The sequence below is a fragment of the Vanessa tameamea genome, chromosome 20 (genome assembly GCF_037043105.1).
Source record: "Vanessa tameamea isolate UH-Manoa-2023 chromosome 20, ilVanTame1 primary haplotype, whole genome shotgun sequence".
In the NCBI taxonomy this organism is placed as follows: Eukaryota; Metazoa; Arthropoda; class Insecta; order Lepidoptera; family Nymphalidae; genus Vanessa; species Vanessa tameamea.
The window spans coordinates 3,727,168-3,751,255 of NC_087328.1; the positions used below are offsets into that span (position 1 = coordinate 3,727,168).

A 24,088-nucleotide genomic window follows, 5' to 3' on the forward strand; every position below is an offset into this window, starting at 1 on the left:
TAATAATCACAAGATTAAATTTTATAATGTACTTGTAGATATATAAACTACTTACATAATTATTTTACCATTTAAAACAACATTACATAGAAACTATAGAAATCAAATTACTCCTATTAAATCAGAATACATTGAAGACCGGCTTTCAATATCAAATTAGAAATAAACTTGAATTACGAATAACTGGTTCAGTATGCATCACGTTGGCCTATTAAACCAATTACGTAAACAAATGGCAACTGGATGATTTTAATTTTATTGATATTTAGTTAAAATATTTAAATGATAATCTATATATAGATTTTGTAATACTAACTGAAAAAAAATAATTAAACTATATACATTTAACAAATAATAGAAGATGCATCACGTTTCGGAGAACATTAATACCTATATAATATTTTCACGCTGTTTAAATTTAATACTATTGACGCGTCATCGTGAATTTCATGTTCTTGTGTATAAAGATGAAACGAATTATCAGTAATAGTTTAAAATCCCGCTATTAAAATGCTAAATTACATACATGTGTTTGATATTTCACATTGAAGTAACTAAATCAAATGTTTTATTTATGTCTATGACAATATCTCAAGACGTACTTAGAGACGTACGCTCAAGACTATTACAGTACTCCAGAGACACGAAATGTTTACCTTCTCTTAGACAACGTGCGCTAAGTCGATTGTGTATACAATGGGAACGTAATGTACAATGTACACCGAGTGCGCTAACAAGGGCGGCCTAGTTGAGACAAACGCTGGCGTCACGATGACCAGAACTCGTTTGTGGTCTATTTAAATTGATCGCAACCGACGCCGACTTCTAATAAACACGGCTAACTTTCGCCGCCTATTTTGTGTTCATTGATACAGGATGATACAAATACAAAACATGATTTTCAACTGTGATTCAATTCAGATAGATATGATAGGGAAACACGAACAACTCTGATTGAGAAACTGTAAAATAAACTCAAACTGACGACCTCCGTGGTCGAGTAGTGTGTACACCAGTTTTCATGGGTACGCCACTCCGAGGTCCCGGGTTCGATTCCCGGCCGAGTCGATGTAGAAAAAGTTCATTAGTTTTCTATGTTGTCTTGGGTCTGGGTGTTTGTGGTACCGTCGTTACTTCTGATTTCCATAACACAAGTGCTTTAGCTACTTAAATTGGGATCAGAGTAATGTATGTGATGTTGTCCAATATTTATTTATTTATTTACAAATATTATTCAATAGATTACAATAATAATCTCTGTCTCAGATACACGGTGACCTTTTGGAAGTAGAAGAGCCCTGATACCTAAAATAGTTTGTAACAAGGCAATGCCTGCCACACCTCTCCAACAGATTGAAATGCCTAGAGTTCTATGAATTCTTGTTATCCGACAACTTTAATATAAATAATAGTTTCGTCTAAATTTATTGAATAAGCAATTCGATTTCTCTTTTCTAAGAGTTTGATGTGAATATTGCGCTCTACAATAATTTCACCCTGGTAAATACTAAATTATCTTTTCATAAACTGTCTTTTCATGTTTGAATCTCTAGAATATTTTTTGTTCCTAATTTCAGTGTCTGTGAAAATGTTCTTATATAACAACCAGTGAATATTTTTTTAGCACACCGAGTGGAGTTAAAACCCACACCATTAACAGAGGGTGGAAAGGGGTGAATGAAACACCGAGGCTCCGGTTGACCTTGACAGAAAGATTTATTACTTTCCGGGTAATACTGAATACGATTAAACGTTGAACTGTCTGGGACGGATGTCTTGTATCAAGAAAAATATACACTCTTAAAACAAGGATGCACTTTACAAGTACATTTAACATTCAAAATATTTATGACTAATAAAAAGCTCGCCAATACGAGTGTATAGATAAAAAGTTGACGTTGAAAATGTAAGAGTATCTTAAGTGATCGGGTTCGACTCGGACGTCTGATTCAGATAAGAAATAAAATATCTGACACAATTATTAATCGACGACTCAGCCGGACCGTGAAACGTCATGAATAATAATAACGAACATCAATCTCGGTACCAACAAAAAACCAAAACAAAATCTACGGATCGTTTACGTGAAAACGATCAAAACAAACATTATGGCGGGGATCGAGGCAAAAAGCGTTTTGTTTCTTTTTTTCTCATTCTCATTTAAAGGTCGTTGGCCTTGCCAAGGACGCGAGGCACGTGGCGGCCGACGGATAGGCAGTGCGACAAACATTGCAGGTGCCCGCTCCTATACGTGTACCCTCGGTTTCAAGGGGACAACAACTCCCTCTATTATTATTACTAATGATAACCACAAATTGGACATTTAACGACTTTGTCCTTCTTGTAAAGTTTGCGAGAATTTGTTTCTAATAGGTTTTAACTTTTTATATCTTGTGCTTGTAATATTAGCTTCCAAATATCCCTCTTTTCGTTTTGAGGAAGTTTTTTAGAGCTTGTTTCAGCACACTGTTCAACTCTGACAGAATATCATCAGACACACGCATAAACATGAGATGAAATAAAAATTCGAATTGGGCTCATAATCAATTTCTGGCACTTCGATTTTCGAATCAAATCCACGTGCTCTATTCCCTAGGCAAACTCTCGTCTACACCCGTCTCGACTTTCGCAATCATTGAAAACACAATCATTGAAGAAGTTATTTAATACTAGACAACTATTAACGTAATTGGTTTTCCAGAAACCGACTTACGCAAAGATCACAAATTCAATTTCGCGTGTCGAAACCTTACAAGCTCCACTTTGATACCACTTGACCTTTGCCTTAAAATAGTCACTTGTATTATTTATAAGGAAAATGAACGCAAGATTAAAAGTTGCAAAGATTAATATTGTTAGTCATACAATGCGTGTCTTAAGACTTATCAAGTCAGTCGATGGTTTTATTATTTTTGTTTTGTTTCGAATACATTTATTTCTATTCACAATTTGCAAATACTAATTTTATAAAATTCTAATTTCCAACAATTTGTATGACAATCAAGTTATCATTTACAATACTTTGAAGGATTTGAACAAATATTTGAAAGAATCTAACATTGCATATTCATGAAATATAGAAAGGTCCAACAAAATCCAAGTGTGTATCTAGATTTTGGCTGAATCCGAGCCTGAATTATCTTTGTTGATGACATTCCAGCTCGACCACCGATAGGCGCAGCGAACGGACTGCGAAATGCTTTTAGCGCCCGTATTTAGCACAACAACTTTTATATATTGTAAAATGAACTTTAATGTCTTCGATATAGAACACAAAATATGTATAATAGTAATTCGATACAAACAGCGAGCAAAAGAAACCTTATTCATCAAAATTTAAAGTCGGTTTCAAAAGTCACGTTGCATGCGGGTTTCGAACAATACGCAATTCACCTTCGAACGCGTCGGGTTGCGGTATTGCGGCTTCATTGTGTTAAAATAACGATGGAACTTGGATTGGAAACGGGCACAATGCGCCCGATAAACTGAACTTTATTTTTATTCATAAACGGTGATAACAGCGCTATTTTATATGGAGTACATTACGTAAAACAAACAGATGCGTATTTCACGATACTTCCGATATAAGGAAGAAGAATATTTATTATAACTTTTTTATCCATTTAATTTCTAAACTAAGACAAAATATGTTTAAAATGGTAATAGAAATAAAAAAAATAATAATAAATTATTCTTTTATATTTTATTTTACGTCTTTATAACTCTGTTAGCATATATTCTCGGCTCTTTCCTCAAGCGCTTCGTATAATTTTCCAATGAGACTTCATATTCACTGGGTGTTTGTCGAGAGTCGAGAAGCCCGACGAGCCGAAAGGTTGACGTCATGTAGTCATGTTAAACTTCTACTAGCTTAGTGACTTTGTGAACGACAAGCACACTATTATATTCTACATTGCTGGTTTTGTTCGAAGCCTCGCTGGATATACAGCGAGCAGGCCGCATTGGAACATATACATTGCATAGTCAGTTGTGATAAACAAGGTTCGGAGTGAAGGCGTATCGCGGTCACATAACCGGTATTCGAACGCTCAGTCGCCATTCGCCCAGTCCATGCTCCGGCCTGATGTTTTGAGAAAGCCGTGTTCGGCAATCGTTGACGTTAACAAAACAAGATTGCAACGACCGTTCGTTACAGGCCAGTGTGATAAAGCGAATACTTTTAAGGCATACTCGACCGAGTAATATAATGAGTATTGAAAGTAAAAGGAGTTATGAGTTATAATTATAATGGAAATTTTGGTCGACATATCTTTGAAACGTAGCGATATATTAATAAATTTTCTACGAGGATGATTGCCCTTATTAGCTGCTCGTCCTGACTTCGCTCAGCTGTATTACAGATTCTATCGTACATGATTTTGTTTCTACTGGTCATAACATAATGGTATATATCCTGGATGAAAATGGGCTATCTAAAACTGATTTTTTTTTTTCAAATCGGATCAGTAGTTTCTTAGAGTAGAGCGTTCAACCAAACAATCTTCATAGTATTAGTAAAGATAACTAATACCAGACTCGACTTATAAAGTAGCATAAAAATGAAAACTTCATACATATTTACTACATACAATGAAATCGCGTTTAGACGCCGTATATATACACTGTAAATGCACGAGACGATTTATAATAACAAAATCATAATTTACGTAACACATTTTTATTGGCGTTAATCCCTTCAATTTATGAATGAACTCTCCTAGTCTCGAGATCAAATATCTAGGTCTTTACAATTGTAAAACAAATCCAAGTGGGGGTATATAATAGCAACCCCAGTCAATGACCTCGTCAAGGACATTCCGAGGGAAGCCCGACAAGGACGCAAATTATTTTTGTATTAACATTTTTAGGGAACTATCTTTTGTTCTGAAACATACTGGGGCAAGGAAAAACTCAGACAATTCTTTTCAGTATAAGATTCGATGCTTGGTCATTCGTGTTAAGAAGTAGATTAATTACCTGATTGTATGTTTGTTTGTATCTAGCTATATAAACTCGCTATACAAACTACGCTATGTTTGTTTTATAAGCAAACATTGTATCCCAAATGATTATACATACAATACAATGATTGACTTTACTTATAAGCTGCACTCAATATTCGGATGTACAAGAACTTCATATCCTAATTTTGTTTAACTTTTTATCCGTTAATATTTTGCAAACGAAATTAAATAAAAATAAACTGCAGATAAACCAATTCCAATTAACCTTATTACCTTAAGTCGAATGTATGCACACACTTTCGGTGTGCGGGTGACTTTATTATCTATTATGCCTAATTGTCAATAGATAGTTGTACATTGAATGCAGTGAACATTTTAATATTAAACTAAATAAATATGTATGTTTTCAGAACAATGTAAACGTACTATAGACAAAGTTTAACATGAAATAAAGAAAAGCTAATATTTCAATGTGATCGTATCGCAAAATCTTCGTAAGATCAGCTGATGCTCTATATAGTCTCGGGGTTGGGACGTATCAACAAAGATTCGTAACCGTAGTGAATAGTCTAGCTGTAATTTATCTGTATATATATGTATGTATGTAAAGCAAAGAATCGTAAACAGAGGCTGTTGGTCCGGTGACCGGCACATAAGAGTGACGCGTCGACACCCGGCGCGGGTGGAAAGGTCCTGTTTTGCGTGCTCGCCGCCGGTGGGGGTAAGTTTTTCACGAGACCCTATATACCGCGACCACCCCTCACTCGTACATAAGGTGGGTGGAGGGTGGTTCGCGCCCGCAAAAGGGGCAAAATACGGTGTACTCTGGGCGCCCGCTCTATGTGGGTCAATGTCGGGAAAGCCCGCGTCTGCTAGTGACGAAGTATGCACAATGAATCTGATCAACACGCCTTTGGTGAAACTACGAAACCGGCGATAGTTCGCCGGTTTCGTAGTTTCACCAAAGGCGTGTCATCTACGAGTGAAAGTTTTTCGATTTTTCAATTTCATCATTATTATTTTTTAATCACAAATAACAAATACCAATAGAATTAGTCCGGTAGTGATGACATATATACAAAAGACGATAGTAGGTAGGTAGTGACTCGGTCACGACGCGCCGACCGCGATAAAGTAGCAAATAATATATCACATCAGTGTAAGAAAAATTAAGCACATCCTATTCAAAGACCTCCCGCGTACTCCATCGAAACAACAAACGATCTGACAAGAGTGCCCGACTGAGAGAACGATGCCGTGTAAGTGCTCTTCGAGTCAAGTTATAAATACGCGTATATTTCGTTTATAAGCTAAAAATAAAATAAAATGTGGTCGCGTATTTTTGTAAAATATATAACTCGTATTTTATTTTATTAATTGGCCATCTGGAACTGTAATCAGTGTCAATGTTGTTTAATGAAGAAACATATTGTGTGACGCCAATGTTAAATTATTTTTAAAAATGTTACATTGGTATAGGTAATCGTAGTATAACGTCTATTGTTTTCGCACTGTAGTATATTATTTGCTACTTTTATATTATTATATGTAGTTATATAGATTAGCTTAAATACTCTAAGTATCTTTCCTGCAGAATAGATTAAGAGACGAAATTTCAATTTAATTTACTTAATTTCAGCATGTAAGTATCAAAAGAACCGACCTAACGATATGTTACGTCAAGCGTATCTATCAATATTATCAGCATACTATCATGTATATAGTGTCCTCGTCAAATCCATGGCAGAAACCCAGTCCACTAGCATAACCATTTCAAATTTCATATCTGTCAAAATCTTTTTCGTCCTGTATAAACATATATACACAAATAAAGGGTCAGCGAATAATGAATGATGATGATGATGATTATCGATGTACTCACCGACAGCCGGTGACATGGATCGCGATCCACTCGAGCCTGTCGGGCTCGGCGTGGGCCTCAAGTGCGGCGTGGAAGCGCGCCCCGCGCCGCCGCTGCCGCCCGAGTCATTGCTGTTCTGACCGGTCAGATCCTGAAACAAAATTATTATTATAAATATATTATTTCATCGATTTGTGTCACATGTTTATATTCTGATAAATTATTTAAGATCAATTTTGGAATAAATTGTTAAATATAAAAACTATGTCAGTCTTGTTGACCGTCTTGTACCGTAAAATTAAACTAAAATTTGATTGAGTTTTAAAACATCGTTGTAAATACAAATCTTTTTATTTGGCGTATTTTTGTAAAGAGTGACTATATTGCTGATATATCACACCATACCCTATTTACAGACTGTATTGTAAAGTATGTCAGCCTTTTCCTAAATATACTTGTATTATATGTAGCGAAGTTATAGTCCAAATATCGATAAAACGATATGAAAATACTAGTATACTATTTATAATAAAACGAGTTTTATTTTTTAATTTATTTTAAAAATGTGTACGCAACGCAAGATCGTCTAATTAACATGTGTTTTGAATGATTGATTATTTTTTAATAAAACACAATTCAATCCCTATTAAACTAAACTTTATTTAGCACTCACTCTGTAAGGAGTTAGGATAGGAATATAGTACAATATGCTAACAATAATGCTGAACATTTGTTGTAGCGTTAAAAACTTATAATTAAGTTTTAATTTATTCATATTATGATAATAAACAAAAATATTTTTTCAAGTGTGAATGTTCACCTATTATGCAAATCATGAACGAAACGAACAAATTATGTTTAAAAAAATGCAATTATTTATGAGATCCTAAGATCATAATATTTACATATTGTAGCTGTTATTAGATCTTAGTATCGTAGCTATTAGATTTAAATACATAATAGCAAACCGAGTGAATCGCCTTGACATTGGCCACCTATGCACCAGTACTAAAGCAACAATAGTTCGACTGTGTCAATAGAGCATGGCCGCTTGCGATAATCATCGCACAATAAAACAACTAGCAAAACTCACATTTTTTCCACTACTCGCCAAAACAAAAACAAAAAATGAGCCCGCTCTTTTATATCAATATCAGGGCTACGGATAATATTACGAATGTTATTATGTAACTTATCGATCAGGCGATAAAAGCACATGCAACAATTAAATATAATTCATTAACTTATCTCTTATTTTTTATCTCCAAAAGTTACAAGACTAGAAAGTAGAGGTGATGTTAGCGGCACTCACCGTTTCAAGCGACCAATGGTCCGCCGAATCGTAAATCAATCGTTAGTCGCTTTCAATTGCAACGTTATAAACAACGGTACCGGCCAATGGAATATAAAGTTCACAGTCGGAAGCGAACAGCAGCAACGCAAAGTTGCAGCTTTTTAGAGTAGAAACTGAATCGTAAAACAAAGTGGCGAGAATGGTAGAGCGATGTAGCTCGTACAGCGTACACACTGGTTGCGAGAGCGAGCGAAGGAGCTCCGGCGAGGCAAGTTTCGACCCCCCGCTGTCGAGGTTAGCTCGGCCGCGAGAGGCTCCGGCGTCGATCAGACGAGTCCGGCCGCGGCGCGGCGGGGTGCGGGCGCGGCGCGCGGGCCAGGGAAACGCGATAACCGCGCCGATGTTTTTGCCGTGCTCCAACTCGCTCGCTCGAAGCAGCGGCGCGTTCTTCATTTAGTACAGAGTCCATTATCTCTCGCCCCGTCCCGCTCGCACCCGCGGGCGACTCGTCGCGCCTCGCCGCACCGGCCGCTGTTTTATTGCCAGCCGACGATTTTAACGTGCGCTCGCAACGTCCGGAGCACAAAAGTTTTTATGGAAATTTCATTCCGAATGCGCCTCGCTCGCTTGCTCGCTCGGGAACGTCAATATAAAAGCACGATAACGAACGGACGAGTCAATTAATTATTATTGTTGGAAGCTGTCGGAACGTGCTGGGCGGCTCTATCTAGATACTGTACTGAATGTGTTGTGCTCTCTGAAGCGAGTGTATTTTACTTTGTATTACAGAATTGATTCGAGTTAAGTTAAACAGCTCCATACGAGCCATTGCAAATTCAACCATAATATCGGTTTTTACACACTTTTATTTTACTTTCAAGGTAACTTGGAAAGCGAAATAACTTCGAGTATGGAGAAACGTAACAACATTAATCAAGATTTTAAAATTTTTATACAATTCAATTCTTAGCTAAATATGTCAAATGTTAATATTTATTTAAAGCATAATGTATGTTGTTCCTTAAAAAGATAAGATGCATATTTTTGGATTAAAACTGATGTATAGAGACAGCGATAAATTAACGATTTTAATTAATTATGATCTTTTAAAGTTCATTTATAAAATACATCATCAGGATCATTGAGATAAATGTGCTGAAAAAATATTAATAAGCCTCGAATTATTCAAATATCACAATAGTAGGTATGAAGCTTAACCCACGCAACTCCTCTATGAGTTGATATATATATGTATACATACATAATACATACGCACTACTTTATTAGTAAAATATATTTTATTCGTTTTAGGCTTAATTGACAAATCTTAGCATTGAAATAAAAAAAAACACACTGATAACTATGTCCATGTATTTTAGTCTAAAAAAACTTTTTAGTTTCAAGTCTGAACATTACTTAAGCTTACTAGATATCGGCCGTGGCTTCGCTCGCTTTTTAAGGTTTGGTCGTCAGATATAAGGCTTAAAAAAGCTATGTCTATAGTTAATGTCTTTCCTTGGAGTTCAAGATGGTTTCATACCTAATTTTATAAAATTCGGTTAGGTGGTTTAGTCATGAAAAAGCAAGTTACTTTTGCATTTATAATATTAGCTTAGATGTATGTAACATTGCTTACATAAAAACTTGCAGAAAACCACTTCGTCTTATTCTACGGAGTTAAAATTTTACTTTGTTGTTGGTTATGTTCTGATGACAATGCCTTTTCATGGTTCTCCCACCTACCCAGGATTGACTTCAGAGGAAGAAAATCCTCTACATACACGAAATATCTTGTATGATTTTTTTTTAATATTATTTAATTTTACATATTGACGTGTAAATATTTCACAACAAATATGAACACAATATTTGTTAAAAATATGAAAAATGTCCGTGTAAGAGCTTTACTGTTAAATTAAAAAATCATCTCTACTAACATTAGTACTACACTATCTATAGAGTTTTATTTTGCTATGAGTAGTAAATCACAAATGCGGTCTAATTATACATACACAATGGGCAGTTAAAGCCGTGATACATCGACTGTATAATTAAGAGATAAGGTTTTTGTTAAAACGAACACAAAATAACTAAAAAATATGAACTTATATTCCCATTTTTTGTATAGGTAATCTATGTTCTGACAAGAAAAATGAAACTCTTTTCCCTCTACTTCAAAACTTAAGTCTAGTTTTTTCAAAGTCAACATTTTTATGGTTAAATTGAACAACTTTACTCAGTTATTGATTACAAGAAATCCGCGTCCTCTTTGCGAGAAAAAAATTCAGATATTGGTTGGATTGAGAACTTATTGTGGTAATACATCTCAGTTTCTGAAATTAATTTCTGAAATATGTTTTATCTATTTCACTTCTGTTAGCTTACTACGAATTGGAATCATGATCAGATTAATTATCTACAATATTTTTTTTTTATAATATATAATTAAATAAATATTGGACAACATCACATACATTACTCTCATCCCAATGTAAGTAGCTAAAGCAATTATGTTATGGACAGTCAGAAGTAACGACGGTGCCATAAACACCCAGACCCAAGACAACATAGAAAATTATTGATTTTTTTCTACATGAACTCGGCCGGGAAACGAACCCGGGACCTCGGAGTGGCGTACCCATGAAAACCAGTGTACACACTACTCGACCACAGAGGTCGTCAAAGTAATAATGTTTAGTATCAATTATATATATATGCATATATATTTTTTAAAACCATCATCAAAAGATCAATGAATTGGATGGATTTAGGGATTTAAGATCACATTTGATCAATCAATTTGTTAATCGAAACTTTTGTAATACGTGGATTATATGAAGTTGTTAGATTTATAAATATTAATGACCGATACTAATGTCCATACAATTCAAAATTACATACATTTGTAAGTTTCAAAAAAAAAAAGAACGGAAAACATTCATAAAAAATTTAAGACTCGAAACAATGTAATTTGAACCTGATCGTTTCAACGCCGGCATTTCATTATAATTTCCTAAGTAGTTGTCGGTCATAGTTATAACCAGTAGTACAAGATCAGTGGGACAAGCTACCCCTGAGCTGTGGCTATAAATACTCCGCCTGATGATCCGATCTACACAGCTACGTGCACGGCATTTTGCCTCCGTATTTCTACAACGATTATTAATGGTAATGTACGCTCTATTTTACACAACTATGCTTCACAAACTTTATAATAGTGTTCGTTGTATCGGCAACGTAGAATAGTTCAAGCTGTAATTCGTTAGAATAACGTACACAATATAAACTTCGGTTGGAATATTAGAATGAAAAGAATGTAAATTGTTTTTATGTATCGTCATAAAAACCAATCTTATCCAATCTTATCTTATAGTATTTTTGTATGTTTCTCGAATTCTTTAAATGTTTTATCTTCAAGTAAGGCATGGAACTATAGTCCTGAAGCAATTATTTATTGTATATTAACATAGGAAGGAAGGAGTCTTGATGTCATCAACACATAGCCATGATCTCAAGATATACTAAACATTGAGACAAGATATATACTATACTCAGATTGCTTTATTCACTTATTATTTTACTTAAGATGTAAAGCTAACAAACATTATTCAAAATTCTTAAAGTAAATTAATCAGTTTAAGTTTTGTTTATAAGATTAACTATGTAAAATAAACTTAAATATTCATTAAATTTATACGAAGAGAGGAAAGGCAATTTTAATAACGCAAAAAAAAAGAAAACAATTAAATGAGTGCGACTTTGAATTAAAATCAATTATAGTTTATTTTTATGGAATACTTTAAAAGAGTAAAATGATAAAGTTCGGGGCGAGTTGTCATATACGAATATCAGCACTCTCCTACATCTAATGAACGCGTCAGTAAATGTAGTTTGTACGTAATGCACTTGGTCCAACAAATGTGTATCAACAACAGTATGAAAACATAAAAGCGACAAGCGAAACGTTTCGACGTAGAGACGCTACACGGTTACGTATAAACATATGAAGACACATTACAAAAGGGTGAGCAATGTCACCCGAGGACACGGAGAGATTAATCGGCGTAAAAGCGTTCCAAGATCATTCGAGAGTTCGTCGACCGGCGTGTGAAAATGTTGCCTCGTAAATAAATAATTCACAAGGCTAGTATTCTCTCGGAGCACGTGGTTGCGGGCACGTGTAGTAGGTACATACGTAAACATTTACATTACATAACCGGCTCGTCATCGGCGACCGCGCCGTATCGAGAGCGAAATGCTGGCTGTATTGCGATTGCCTTCTCTCAGGCGTGCGCCCTAAACGCAGGCCTCGACCAATTATTGCGGACGTGCTACCTACGCTAGTATTTCACTCGTCTACGCGACTGTACCAGTTTCTGTAAACAGCGCCGTAGATAACAGGACAAAGGACCATAGGTTTCACTCTCTGTTGAGAATTTTAAAGTCGCGTTTTATTTTTTTCTTACTTTCTCAATGTGTCTCAATTCGATTCTCTCAGTTGAATTTAAAAACACATATGTATTTCGTGCATGAATATTGCTCGACGTCAATCAACAAAAACTATTCCATTCATTCAAATCCGATTAGTCAAAATTCTTTTTACGAAATAGATTAAGGTAATTTTGGCTATGGTAACGGAAATGTTCTGATAATTAAATTTAAAAAAATATATTTCATTTAACTTAAAGAAAAAACATCAATACATCATTAATGTTTCTACTTTCTTATCTAGGATACTGCAGTTGCCCAAGGCGTGCCAATTGAACCTACGGCTCTAACAACACTAGACACAACATATACAAATTAAACGATAGAGCTTAAAAAATACCTTACAAGACTACGATATATCGGACAAGCTACGTGCAAGATTATAATTCTTAATTTTTCTCCATTATGTATTTCATTTTAATCGGCAGATTTAATTGAATTTATCACGTGACAAATAAATTACATATTTTATTAGCGCTGTAGAACTCATCAAATAATAAAAGCGTATTGACATTTGATCACAATAAACCAAAAAAAAAAAAAAAAAATACGGAGTGCAATAAAATACAAGTAGTACTTCATATATAACTACCAAGGCGAAAAATATTAATATAGACACATTTATATAGGGTAAGTTCTTATAAAGCCAAAATTGGTGATGGTGGCGAGTGTGAGTTCCGTAATCTAAATTGCATGTAGAATTGCAAGTTGAAATCCTCTATTGAGAAAATGACATGGAACTTAAGGGGTGAATGGGTTAAGAACTTTATCTATTTACATAATAATAATTAGAAAATAGACCTCTGATGTACAAACACTCTCTTTTCCCTAACTCAAATAGTCCGTTAGAAGCAATGCAATGTGACACCTTCAGAGGTCTATTGAGTTCACGTGCTTAACATTGCTTGTTAACATTCCAATTCAATAATAACATAATTTTACTATTACTATTAACAAAATGAAACTTGAATATGTCTTAGATTTACTAACTAAAAGTTTCGTTACCGAATCTGATTTATAGCTCTCTTTAAACGCTCCATGAATCAACATCATAACATCGTTAGCAATCAAATAAATTCTAAGTATCAAGATTTATATTTTTATCATAGGTATTTATAAACTCAACAATTTTCGGTTGGCAATATCTTTCGTAGCAAAAGTAAAAATAGAACGAGCCGAGAGCATAACATTTGTGTTTGTATAAAATCGACATTGAAGTGTGAAGACGAGTAGAGTGGTAGAGTTTATTGAATCTCTTTATAGGCCACCTGTTACTCGGGATCGGTGTGGGGAAACAGCTGATCGGGCCCGAACAAATTATTATTATTGTCGAATGGCCCTTGCTTATTTATTTGTAAATGAGCGAGCGGGGGAGGACGCAACTTGACGACTCCTGTTTGATGACGTGACACGCCGACCTAATGAACCAAACTCGGCAAGATTGCCTGAACTTTCATAACACAGAAATCATGACTATTGAAGCACATTCCGCATTTTTTCATAGTTGTAATGATAAAAAGATATCTAGTACACACAAGTGTTTACGTCATTAAATCTATTCAAATACTAGATATTGATAATGACTCGCTAAATTACGGTGATGTGAGCGAGGTATACAAAAAAGTCAAACTAAAACATCATTCAAAGGCTGCGTGTTGTCATTTGACAGTTGAAAAAACAGGCATCGGACGATGATGAGTGGAGGCAAATAAGGCCGGTAAAATTACGGTGCGGCGACGACGGAGCGGGCGGCGGCGCGGGCGGCGGGAGGCGCTCGTAATCACTGGTCTGCATGCTTTTTCTACAAATGAGACGTCCGTTGCTTTGCTTCACGGGACAGTGTTATTTTCAAACCGTCAATATTATTCGAGCACGATGTTTGCTCGGCACGTAGCGACGCCACAAGTTTCAATTGAATTTTTTTAAAACTAACCATCAATTTTGTAGTTTCAAGTACCGACGTTCAACTTTCATCTTAAAAGTACCAAGTAGAGAACTTTGACGGTTTTACGATTATGAGCGAAAATTTACTGGCTACCGTTAACTTTAATAACTAGCAAAGATAGTTTTGAACATCATTACGTAAAGAGGGAACATAAACGAATACTGGGCATAGTATACGTCTCTCTTCTATGACGTAATAATCAGTAACGACAAACAAGAGTTTTTTTAATTGCGAATAATAGTCAGCATGTCAGTTGTCTTCATAATTATGTTAAATTAAATACCCTAAACACATACATCTACACGGTGAATGAAACGCATTTAACAAACGAAATACCAATCAAATATAGGTATGCCAATCATGTCGAATCTCGAAAAGATTTATTTCCCTTATTTTTAGATTGAGAGAATATGTGTACGAGTAAATGAAAAAAAAAACGCGACAATCCACTTCAAAGGCGTCAAGTGAATAAAATATAGGAGGAGCAAAAAAGCGGGAACAATGCGAGTGTCCAATTAAACAAAGCTCGCTCACGTCATCAAAAGGTGTTTCCCGAAGAACGTAACACACACATGCGTGATCAGCTGATTGCTCCGATTTTAACTCACACTACTGAGCGACTACTGTTAGAGAACATAAATAATGACGGCCCACCTAAATAGCTATACGTAACATCGTATAATTTGTATAAACGGCCGGCCGACGGAATAATGTGCGATACGCCAGTTTTCACTGCGATAGGTTTTACGACGTTCGAATTAAAGCGAACTATTCGATTTGATGTAGGCACTTAGGACATTTTATGATTAGGTGTCGCCGAGCGTGAGATCGCATTAAATAATCACTCTCATAAACACGCACACTCCGATTGTTATGCTCTACTATGCCATTAAGAAAGTCTATTCTGAAATGTTTTTACAAAAGCATATTTTTAAAACATCAGATGTATGTTTACTATTTATTACGTAAAGTTCAAATGTAATCATTCTTACGAATTTTGCTTTGTGCCCATTTTTTTTATTTTCCTTCAATGTTTTCAATCATGTTTTTTTAAAACAATGTAATTACTTTGCAATTAATTATCTCTGTTCGTAAGGATAATTAACAAAAGCGACGGAGCTATGGATTTTGTTTTGTTAGAGATTTTTTTTTATAATTATAAATCAATTTTATTTTTTAATAACAAAGCGAACAGAACTCTTTAGGGTGTTATATTGAGAAATAAAAATAGGTGCTAATACATAAACATGAAACAAGTGCAATGGCATCAATTAATTCTTAACTTACATTTTTCATTTTTTGTGAATACATAAAATTTTGTGAATACCATCAAATTATAATCAGTGAATGCAAAAATGCGTCTCAACAAAAACAAAACTAATCAGCGACTCATTAATATAAAAGATAACGGATTATGATTTTTATATAAAAACATACCATTTTTTTAAGGAAAAACGATACATCGATTCGCTGTAGAACTGGGCACAAATACGCCTATAATTTTACCGACGGCAAGAGAAATTCAGAAACTCCGTGCAGAAGTAATATGTCATGTTCGAAACGATTCCCACTGCGGATACATCAAAAGTAAAATATAAATTACAAAGCAATCTCTTTATACCTTGTAATTAGGAATAAATCGAAAAGATTGAGTGAGATAGGTAATCATTTAATTTAGATTGAAATATATTTAGGATATCATATAAGAAATAGTCAATTTTACTTTGTACGTGTTACCGTATTCAATTCAAACTTTCCAGCAGTCACCGGTCATATGATAATAAAAACAAACATCTAGTCACACCGTCACAAAATAGAATCCACGAGTATTGAGCTAACGCACACCAGCGAGAAAGCGGTCGGATGTCACACACACACCAGCGATACTGCGTACGTATACACGCACACATGGGAGAATCGGCAGTAGATAAAAATCGTCCCATTTTACAATAAGGAGTCGCGGCTGCGATTACTTACTGTGTTCGCGGGCAGCCTTATGATGACGGCCGTCTTGAATCCTTCTTGGAACGACACCGATACACAGATTAGAGTTGCACGCACATGCACTCTACACACACACACTTGACGAGAAACGATAAGACTCAACAATGTAGAGTCGTAAGATAAGTTCGGAACGTAGAGCGAACTCTTAATTTGAACACAGCGAGAAGAGTATTTATGGTGGGTTGGGGTCTAGGGGAGTGCGAGCGACGGGCGACAGTCGTGTGGATATAACAGGAGTACGCTCGATTGCACTAGCGGTGCGCGCGTTTCAGTTGGCGCACAGCGACTGGCGCAGGCGAGGCGCGCGGTGCGGCGAAGCGGGCGGGCGAGCGATTTCACCGGGCTGATATTGCGACGGCGGCACGTCGCTCGACTCCGGCCCATATGTATAGCTATGACGGAGCGAGGGCACGCCGCGCGCCGGCGAGTCGAGCGGGGGGTCGCGCTATGCCAGCACTGCACGCACCCAATCGACTCTCCTACTCGACCAGTTATTTGTTCGCGCACACATTCGCCTTCTATGCCAACGTACATGGCAAATCAGCTTAGTTCTGCTATGGCTTTGCTTTAAACGATACATTTAATTAATACAAAACTGTAATATTTATCTTTATTTACATTATTTTGCTTGTTTGTCTTTCTTATCGATATTTAGTTATGATACACAGTTAACATTAGTATTGTTGCATAAACAATGACACTTAATCAAATCGGATAAATATCTTATCATGTTTGTAGATACAAATAAACTCCCATCTCGAGTAATTAGTCATAATAATAAGATAGAAATGTAGCTCTATAACCGAAGGTTCGCAATGAGCCTCAACAGGAAACGTGAGAGATCAATAAGCCACTAACGCCTAGTAACAAATTAATTAGGCAATATTGATCGGATTGTGTGCGGTTGTCATATAAATACATCCATTGATATGTTATGCATCTCATTACAGTTGCGGTACATAATAATCGCCTATTGGGAATGCGGGTCACTTGCATTTGCGCACTGAAGCTTCTGTTGTATTAGTCTAAAAACTCTGTATTATCTTATAATAAAAGAAAAAAATATATATTCGAAATTTAAAAAATACGTGTTATAATTCTAAGGGCACATAATACGATATCGTGAATTATAGAAAAATAAAAATAGCAGACGTGAAATAAGAGCTTGCGCAGTTAAGAATGAGGTAAGAAAGATAAAAAATCTAAATAATGCGAGACTTAAAGGCCGGCGCCATTGCGGCGCCTTAAGGATATGGAACAAAAGACGCCTAACGGTCTGCGCGCGAGTATACTGATCCATATTAATCGATAAAATATTTGAATGTTACAACAAGGTCGAAAATTGATAACTGATCCATATAACAATGTTATGACAGACATCAGTAATCATCTGTAATATGCACAATATATTATGTGAGTCGGATGTTGTATCATTTACAAGACTAGGAAGATATAAAAAGACCATTTGAAGATGTATGATAAATATTAACAATTCCAAACCTTTACTTGCAAAGGTTAAAATTTCGATATAAAGAAATTATAGCAAACAAACCAAAAGATAAATACTAACAAATTTCGCCCATGTCGAAGTTAAATTGAAACAAAATATGCAGAAGAATTGAAGCTGCTCTGGCACGGCGGATTAATCGTAATTTTTCAATATAGAAACCTGTTCTCTAAGAGCCGAGTGGAAGGCAGTAGGGTGTTGCGAGAGCGGGCGCTTCTCAAAATAAAAGAAATATGTTTTAGTAGGTTAGCGAGCGTGTTTACGGGCAGATTCCTTCGATGCGATTATGCTGCTGTTAGTTACATAAGAACATAAGATCATGTGGCAATTATGATTTATTCCGAGGCAGATGGTATAGCTATTGTTTGTCTCTTAAGATACTTCATGTAATTGTTGCTAGAGAGTAGAAAGAGTATCTATATACATTTAATTCAATTTTAAATAAACGTTTAATTCTATACGTTGGAATTTTTCGAACTTGGATAGAGCTCTACGATTTAAATATAAAGCGAGCTCGTGACGCCATCTGTCGGACGGCCAGCGCAGTTCGGACCGGATGCTCGACCAGTTTCGTATGACACCGAACACCTGCAAGCACTCGCCTACCGAGTCACTATCGCGTCAACTTATAACGTTGCATACACGACACTAACCTTGCTCGTGTACGTAAAAGGAAAAATAATAAATGTACGCCGTATGCAAAGATTAAATACATTAAAACATTGGGAGGTAAAAGAGATTCATCGTAGTTCGTGATCGAACGCTTTTGTATTCATCGGGGCATCTTCGGTGAGACAATAAACGTTACGTAAGAAAGCGCAAGACGCGTCAATGGCATTTCGACCCTGCCTCCGTTCTCGTCACTGACCCACATTACTCACATACACAATCACAATTCCGGTGTAATAAGTTCATTTGTTATTACATCATTACCGACCGTTGCCGTGCTGACTGCTACGTATTGTTTGTTTGATACCAGATATTAATGGTATTATTGTATACGGTGGTTGAAACGTATATGAGAATCGAGTTGACTCGGTGTATTAAACACGCAGGTATTCATTGAAGACCGCGTGTTCAAATCCAGGGATATATATTTCTAAATTTTTATAATTATAAGTTATTCGCATCTAGGGTTGAAGAAAAACATCTAGAGTAAACGTTAATGTGTGGATTGAAATTCTGCCATCTGTCATATGTGTCTACTAAGCCGAATCATAAGCGGTGTTGTAATAGTAACAAACAGCCTTTAGAGAAATCATTTGTCCAGCACTGAAGGTTGGCATAACTTTTATGACCTATTTAATTGAAATAATTAACATTTCTTATTTTTGTATTTGGTGATTTAATACGAGTTTCAACATTTTCGAATATCTTCCAAAATAATGCACGTTGTAAAATAAAAAAAAAAAAATCTGGAGTCTACACAAAACCACATGCTCTAAGTAACGGTAGGTAGGTCACGGTGTTTTTTTTAACGAAAACATATTCTATATACTTCAAATACTACTAAACATAGATCATTTGCGATCTGGTTTTCAAGGAACGTAGCACAAAATTTTCACATAACAATAAAAATGAGATCGTATAAAACTACGTAACGATACATAGGTGGTCTTATTATGAGTAAATATTCGGTATCATTCGCATAATAGTGCAATTACGTTACACGTCCACGTTAAACGAGATGCGTAAGATAGCAAAAATTAACGTTCAAATTTGCCAAATACCTGTGGCATTGACAAGGTTGCACAAGATAAGAATAAAAATAGCCACATCATGTAGCAACTCTTAAACACGTGACTGTTATTTATAGTAGCGTCAAATGGTGAACACTGAATGAACTTTTCTTTTCGTGAGAAATGGCCGTGTGTGCGTGTCCCGGTGTCAATGTAGGCCACTGTCAAGGTCGAATGTTTAATATAAAGTCTGGCGTCGGGACATTAAAATGGTCGGCCCCTCCCTTAGACCCCCTTATCCCCGGCCCGGGCGGCGGTCGCAATCGTTGCAACTCGTTATTTATTATCTAAAGGCAGCCAGCCCCCTCTCTCAAGATGCTACCAAGCTTCTCAATCTACAGACCTAAGTATAAAAAAAACAATTACAAAGACCGCTCTTATCAAAGCCGCATTGTGTCGGGGGCCAGAAACAGCTGACGCGATAAAATAAATACATCCCTGACCTATTCTACGTATGACGATGCTAGTGTCGGTTGATTACGAACATTGAGGTAGATAAATGTAAATTAAAGGCGCGATAACGCCTATCAGAAAACGGTAAACGATCGAGTTGAATGTCACAATCGATTACTTAGATCGCGATTCGTCGATTCGACTCATGTTACTCGGCATAGGAATTGAATGCGACAAGTTTGCAAACCTAAATAGTATGTAAAAGAGCTAAACAAATTCGCGACGTCGCGCGTTGGTCGACGCATCGTAAAGCGTGCTCCCGAGAAACTTGGAACTCTCACTTTCGTACAAGAAAGGCTTGGTGGCTGTGCCTTTACAAGTTCACTATAAATACACAAACAACTAATACAAAACAGCTATGAGTGTAGCGTGACATTCACCCTCACAACCACTACAGCGTGATACGGCGTTGTTTCAACACAATACCTACATGTGTACGTCAACTGATTAATCTTTGATGAGCAGTGTGGCCTTTATTTGTTGCTTATATTAATGGGAACGGTTAGAAATTGCCATGCTTCGAGCATGCATCGTGTTTACTTTACTCTAGACGTGCAATTACTTTGTTTATTATCGATTTCGTTTAATATTTATTTACAATTGGACATGTGTTAGTGTGAATTGTTATATTGCGACATATACCGACATATGACTGACCTACTTAATGGAGAAACTAAATTTAATCATCTGATAATTTTCAAATACTAATTACGTAATTGCGAATGTATATTTTAATGCAAACAAAAATCCATAATAATCAAATCGTCTGGTAAATGTTGGGGGTTTCCCCGTTGGAGAGCTGCCAAAATCAAGGGGGCATCTTAAAATAAATTTCGGATTATAAAATTCGTTAATGACGCGATTATATTTGGCAGATTTGTTTACATAAGATATCTATTTGTAAACCGGAAATTTAGACGAGATAGGTAAAAAATTTTAAAGATTTCAATTCAGATTGTAAACTATTACAACATACATTTTCAACTTAATGTATAAACAACTTTTAATAGTTAGAATTCCTATAACGTAAGTAAAATTATAGATTTTCTAGTTCAGAATTACATAAAAACATAATTTCCGCCCGCGGCTTCGCCCGCATGAAATTAGATTATACTGCGCTCCCACGGGAACTGCTTAAAAATAGCTTAAGAAAATAATGTGTCATATATGTTGGTGACTCAAAGAAACTATAAAACCAAATCTAAATTAGTTTAGTTTAGCAGCGAAGAGAGAATATAAATACTATATCGTAACAAACATTTGCAATGATTATTATTTAATATTTATGTAATGTGATTTTTTGAGTTACGAAAAATTATATCAAAGTGGAGTATACAATATATTGTATCCCATGGGTCCTCTCACGTATCAACGGAACCGTGTAGGTACTCTTGTGTCGTACTTCTTGACTTAGTCATTGAATATGAATATAAAACTATGCACTGACCCGTTCCTTATAGTACAATTTCATAGTTTAATGATATTTGCATATCGTAATATACTTTTCGATATCAAATTATCGCCCTGCAAAGATGGACCGATAATTAAAATGTCCACAACGCATTCAACGATTCACGCTTTCTGCAGTCTAAATATACATTCTGTACGTCAAGACATCACAGAAATGTATTTACTATCTACCAATATTTTATAAACGCAGCATACATACACAAATCCAAAGTTTCTACACAAAAATTATTCCAAACATCCATCTGCTACTCAAACCATTCATCGGATTCCCGTTCACACTACCCACATATCCACTTAACTATCAACCTAACTGTCTATACACTCATCGACCTTACGTTCATCCGTGTAAGCACGCGTTCACTTATTCATCCATCCAACTATTCCACCCAGCTTTCCATTTATCACCTGACACTGAACTGGCACAGGCAAAACAATTACACAGCTTATTATATATGTACAGAGTAGGTTATTTGCGATAAAATTACGTGATATTTGTGCGGTTACATTTACCTATTTCTAGCGTGTTTTATACACACTTCTATTATTCTGTTCAAAATAATCTACATTTCTTTGAAATTAAACATTAAACATTTTGTGTCTCCGTCATGTTCATACCGTGAAATCCAAGTTATTATTTAGGTATATTATCGTTTTAATTATTTTTTTTACTTTGTATATATCATCTTAATATTAATATATATCCGAAATTGAATACCTAAAATTCCATTTTTAAATTTATTTGTTTTTATATAAATTGAGTAGTCTTAATACTGTGTGAATTTTACCCGTTTCTTAAAAATCAAATATGATAGGCCGTTGGGGAGACACAAAGTTATTGTGTGTCTGGTATAGTTGTGACAGGAAAGGGGCCGGACCAACAATTTTCCTCATGCGTATGCAACATATAAATATACACAATCGTCTTCTTACTCAGATATAGTACATGTTCTATTCGTGAAAGAATATTAAGAATCGATTCAGTAGTTCCGCTCCAAAAATTACCAAAAACAAGATACATATAGTAATTCATAAAATTATTAACAAAATAACGTGCTATTCATTATTCAAATTCATACAATACGATTATATATTTTTGGACAATGAATAAATATGGGACTCGTCTCTCTTTGATACATACTGAATCTGGCGCTGCATATTACATTACGAATTTAATTATTAATTTATATTCTTAAGTATTCGTGCCAAATTTCATGTAAATTTACTGAACCATCTCTGCTACCCCTTTTCATTCTCTGAATTTTATAAAATCCAAAAACACTTATTCGATTAATACAGTTCCAATGAAAAGTAATGATGCCAATTTTCTTTAAAGTCGACCAATGAAATAATTCTTTTTTAGACTCAGCTGTTTCTGTTTTGCAAAAATATTTATTATATTCTACCGCCCATCAGCAATACTAGAGAGTCAGCCAGTGTAGCTACAGGTGCAAAGGACATAAAATCTTAGTTCCCTATGTTGGTGGTACATTGGAATTCTGAGTAATGAGTCTTACAGTACCAATGTATAGCAATGATGACCACTTCACGATCACAACCATCATGTGGCCTATTTTCCAATCCGCATAGAGCACAATCTTCTTCAAAAATCACATTTCAAATCCGGGCAATCGAGGCTGAGTTTTCATATGCTTAATTTGTTATTAAAATAAGCACCGAAGTGGAATAATCTTGAAACCTAAAGGTTAGAAGAGTTTTTAGCCCAATAATGGTCATTTATTAGTTTTATAGAAACACGGAAAACCTTTCTGTTATTTTTTTTTGTGTTTAGTAGTTGTGATGTGAATGCTATATTTTTAAGTATGTTTATTTATATAAAATAATTTCTATTCAAATGTATGGGTTAACACAAACTTTAAAGAAGCGAACTTAGACATTATTAATCGAAAACTATCGTTTCGACGAAAGAGCCTTAAGTTGGATACAAAATATTTTCCCTTATTGATAATAAATTTCAAAACTTAATATTAAATCGAGATCAAGTATAAATGTTTGAAATAATTTGAATTGGAAAATTTTCGATATTTAAGTAAAATAAATCATTGAATTTACGACAAAATTTCGTAAAAGAAGTTTTTTGCTGTAACTAAAATAGGTATTCCGTAGCAAGATATTTTCAGTCTTTCACATAACATAATTAATTGCCTACGTCTAATTTATAATTCTAACATCGCATTTTTTAAATTATTTCCGACTTATATGTGATATACTTCCTTAATAATAAAAGTAATTCTTCAGAATACATACTATTTCTAGTTAAAACTACGACTTAAAAGCTACGAGTTAAGACTTAAAAGTCTATATGCTTGAACGCTCAATCTCAGAAACTCCGATAGAAAAAATAT

General features: G+C 35.2%; 1 protein-coding gene across 12 annotated transcripts in view; it reads right to left on the bottom strand.

Moving 5' to 3' along the window:
* Positions 1-24,088, bottom strand: part of Osa (osa) — a 91,742-nt gene that overhangs the window by 18,146 nt on the left and 49,508 nt on the right. For all 12 annotated transcript variants that reach the window (XM_064218084.1, XM_064218083.1, XM_064218082.1 and 9 more), the window contains one exon: positions 6,847-6,976. In XM_064218084.1, the coding sequence (XP_064074154.1) occupies positions 6,847-6,976 (130 nt within the window). The remainder of the gene's footprint in view (positions 1-6,846; positions 6,977-24,088) is intronic.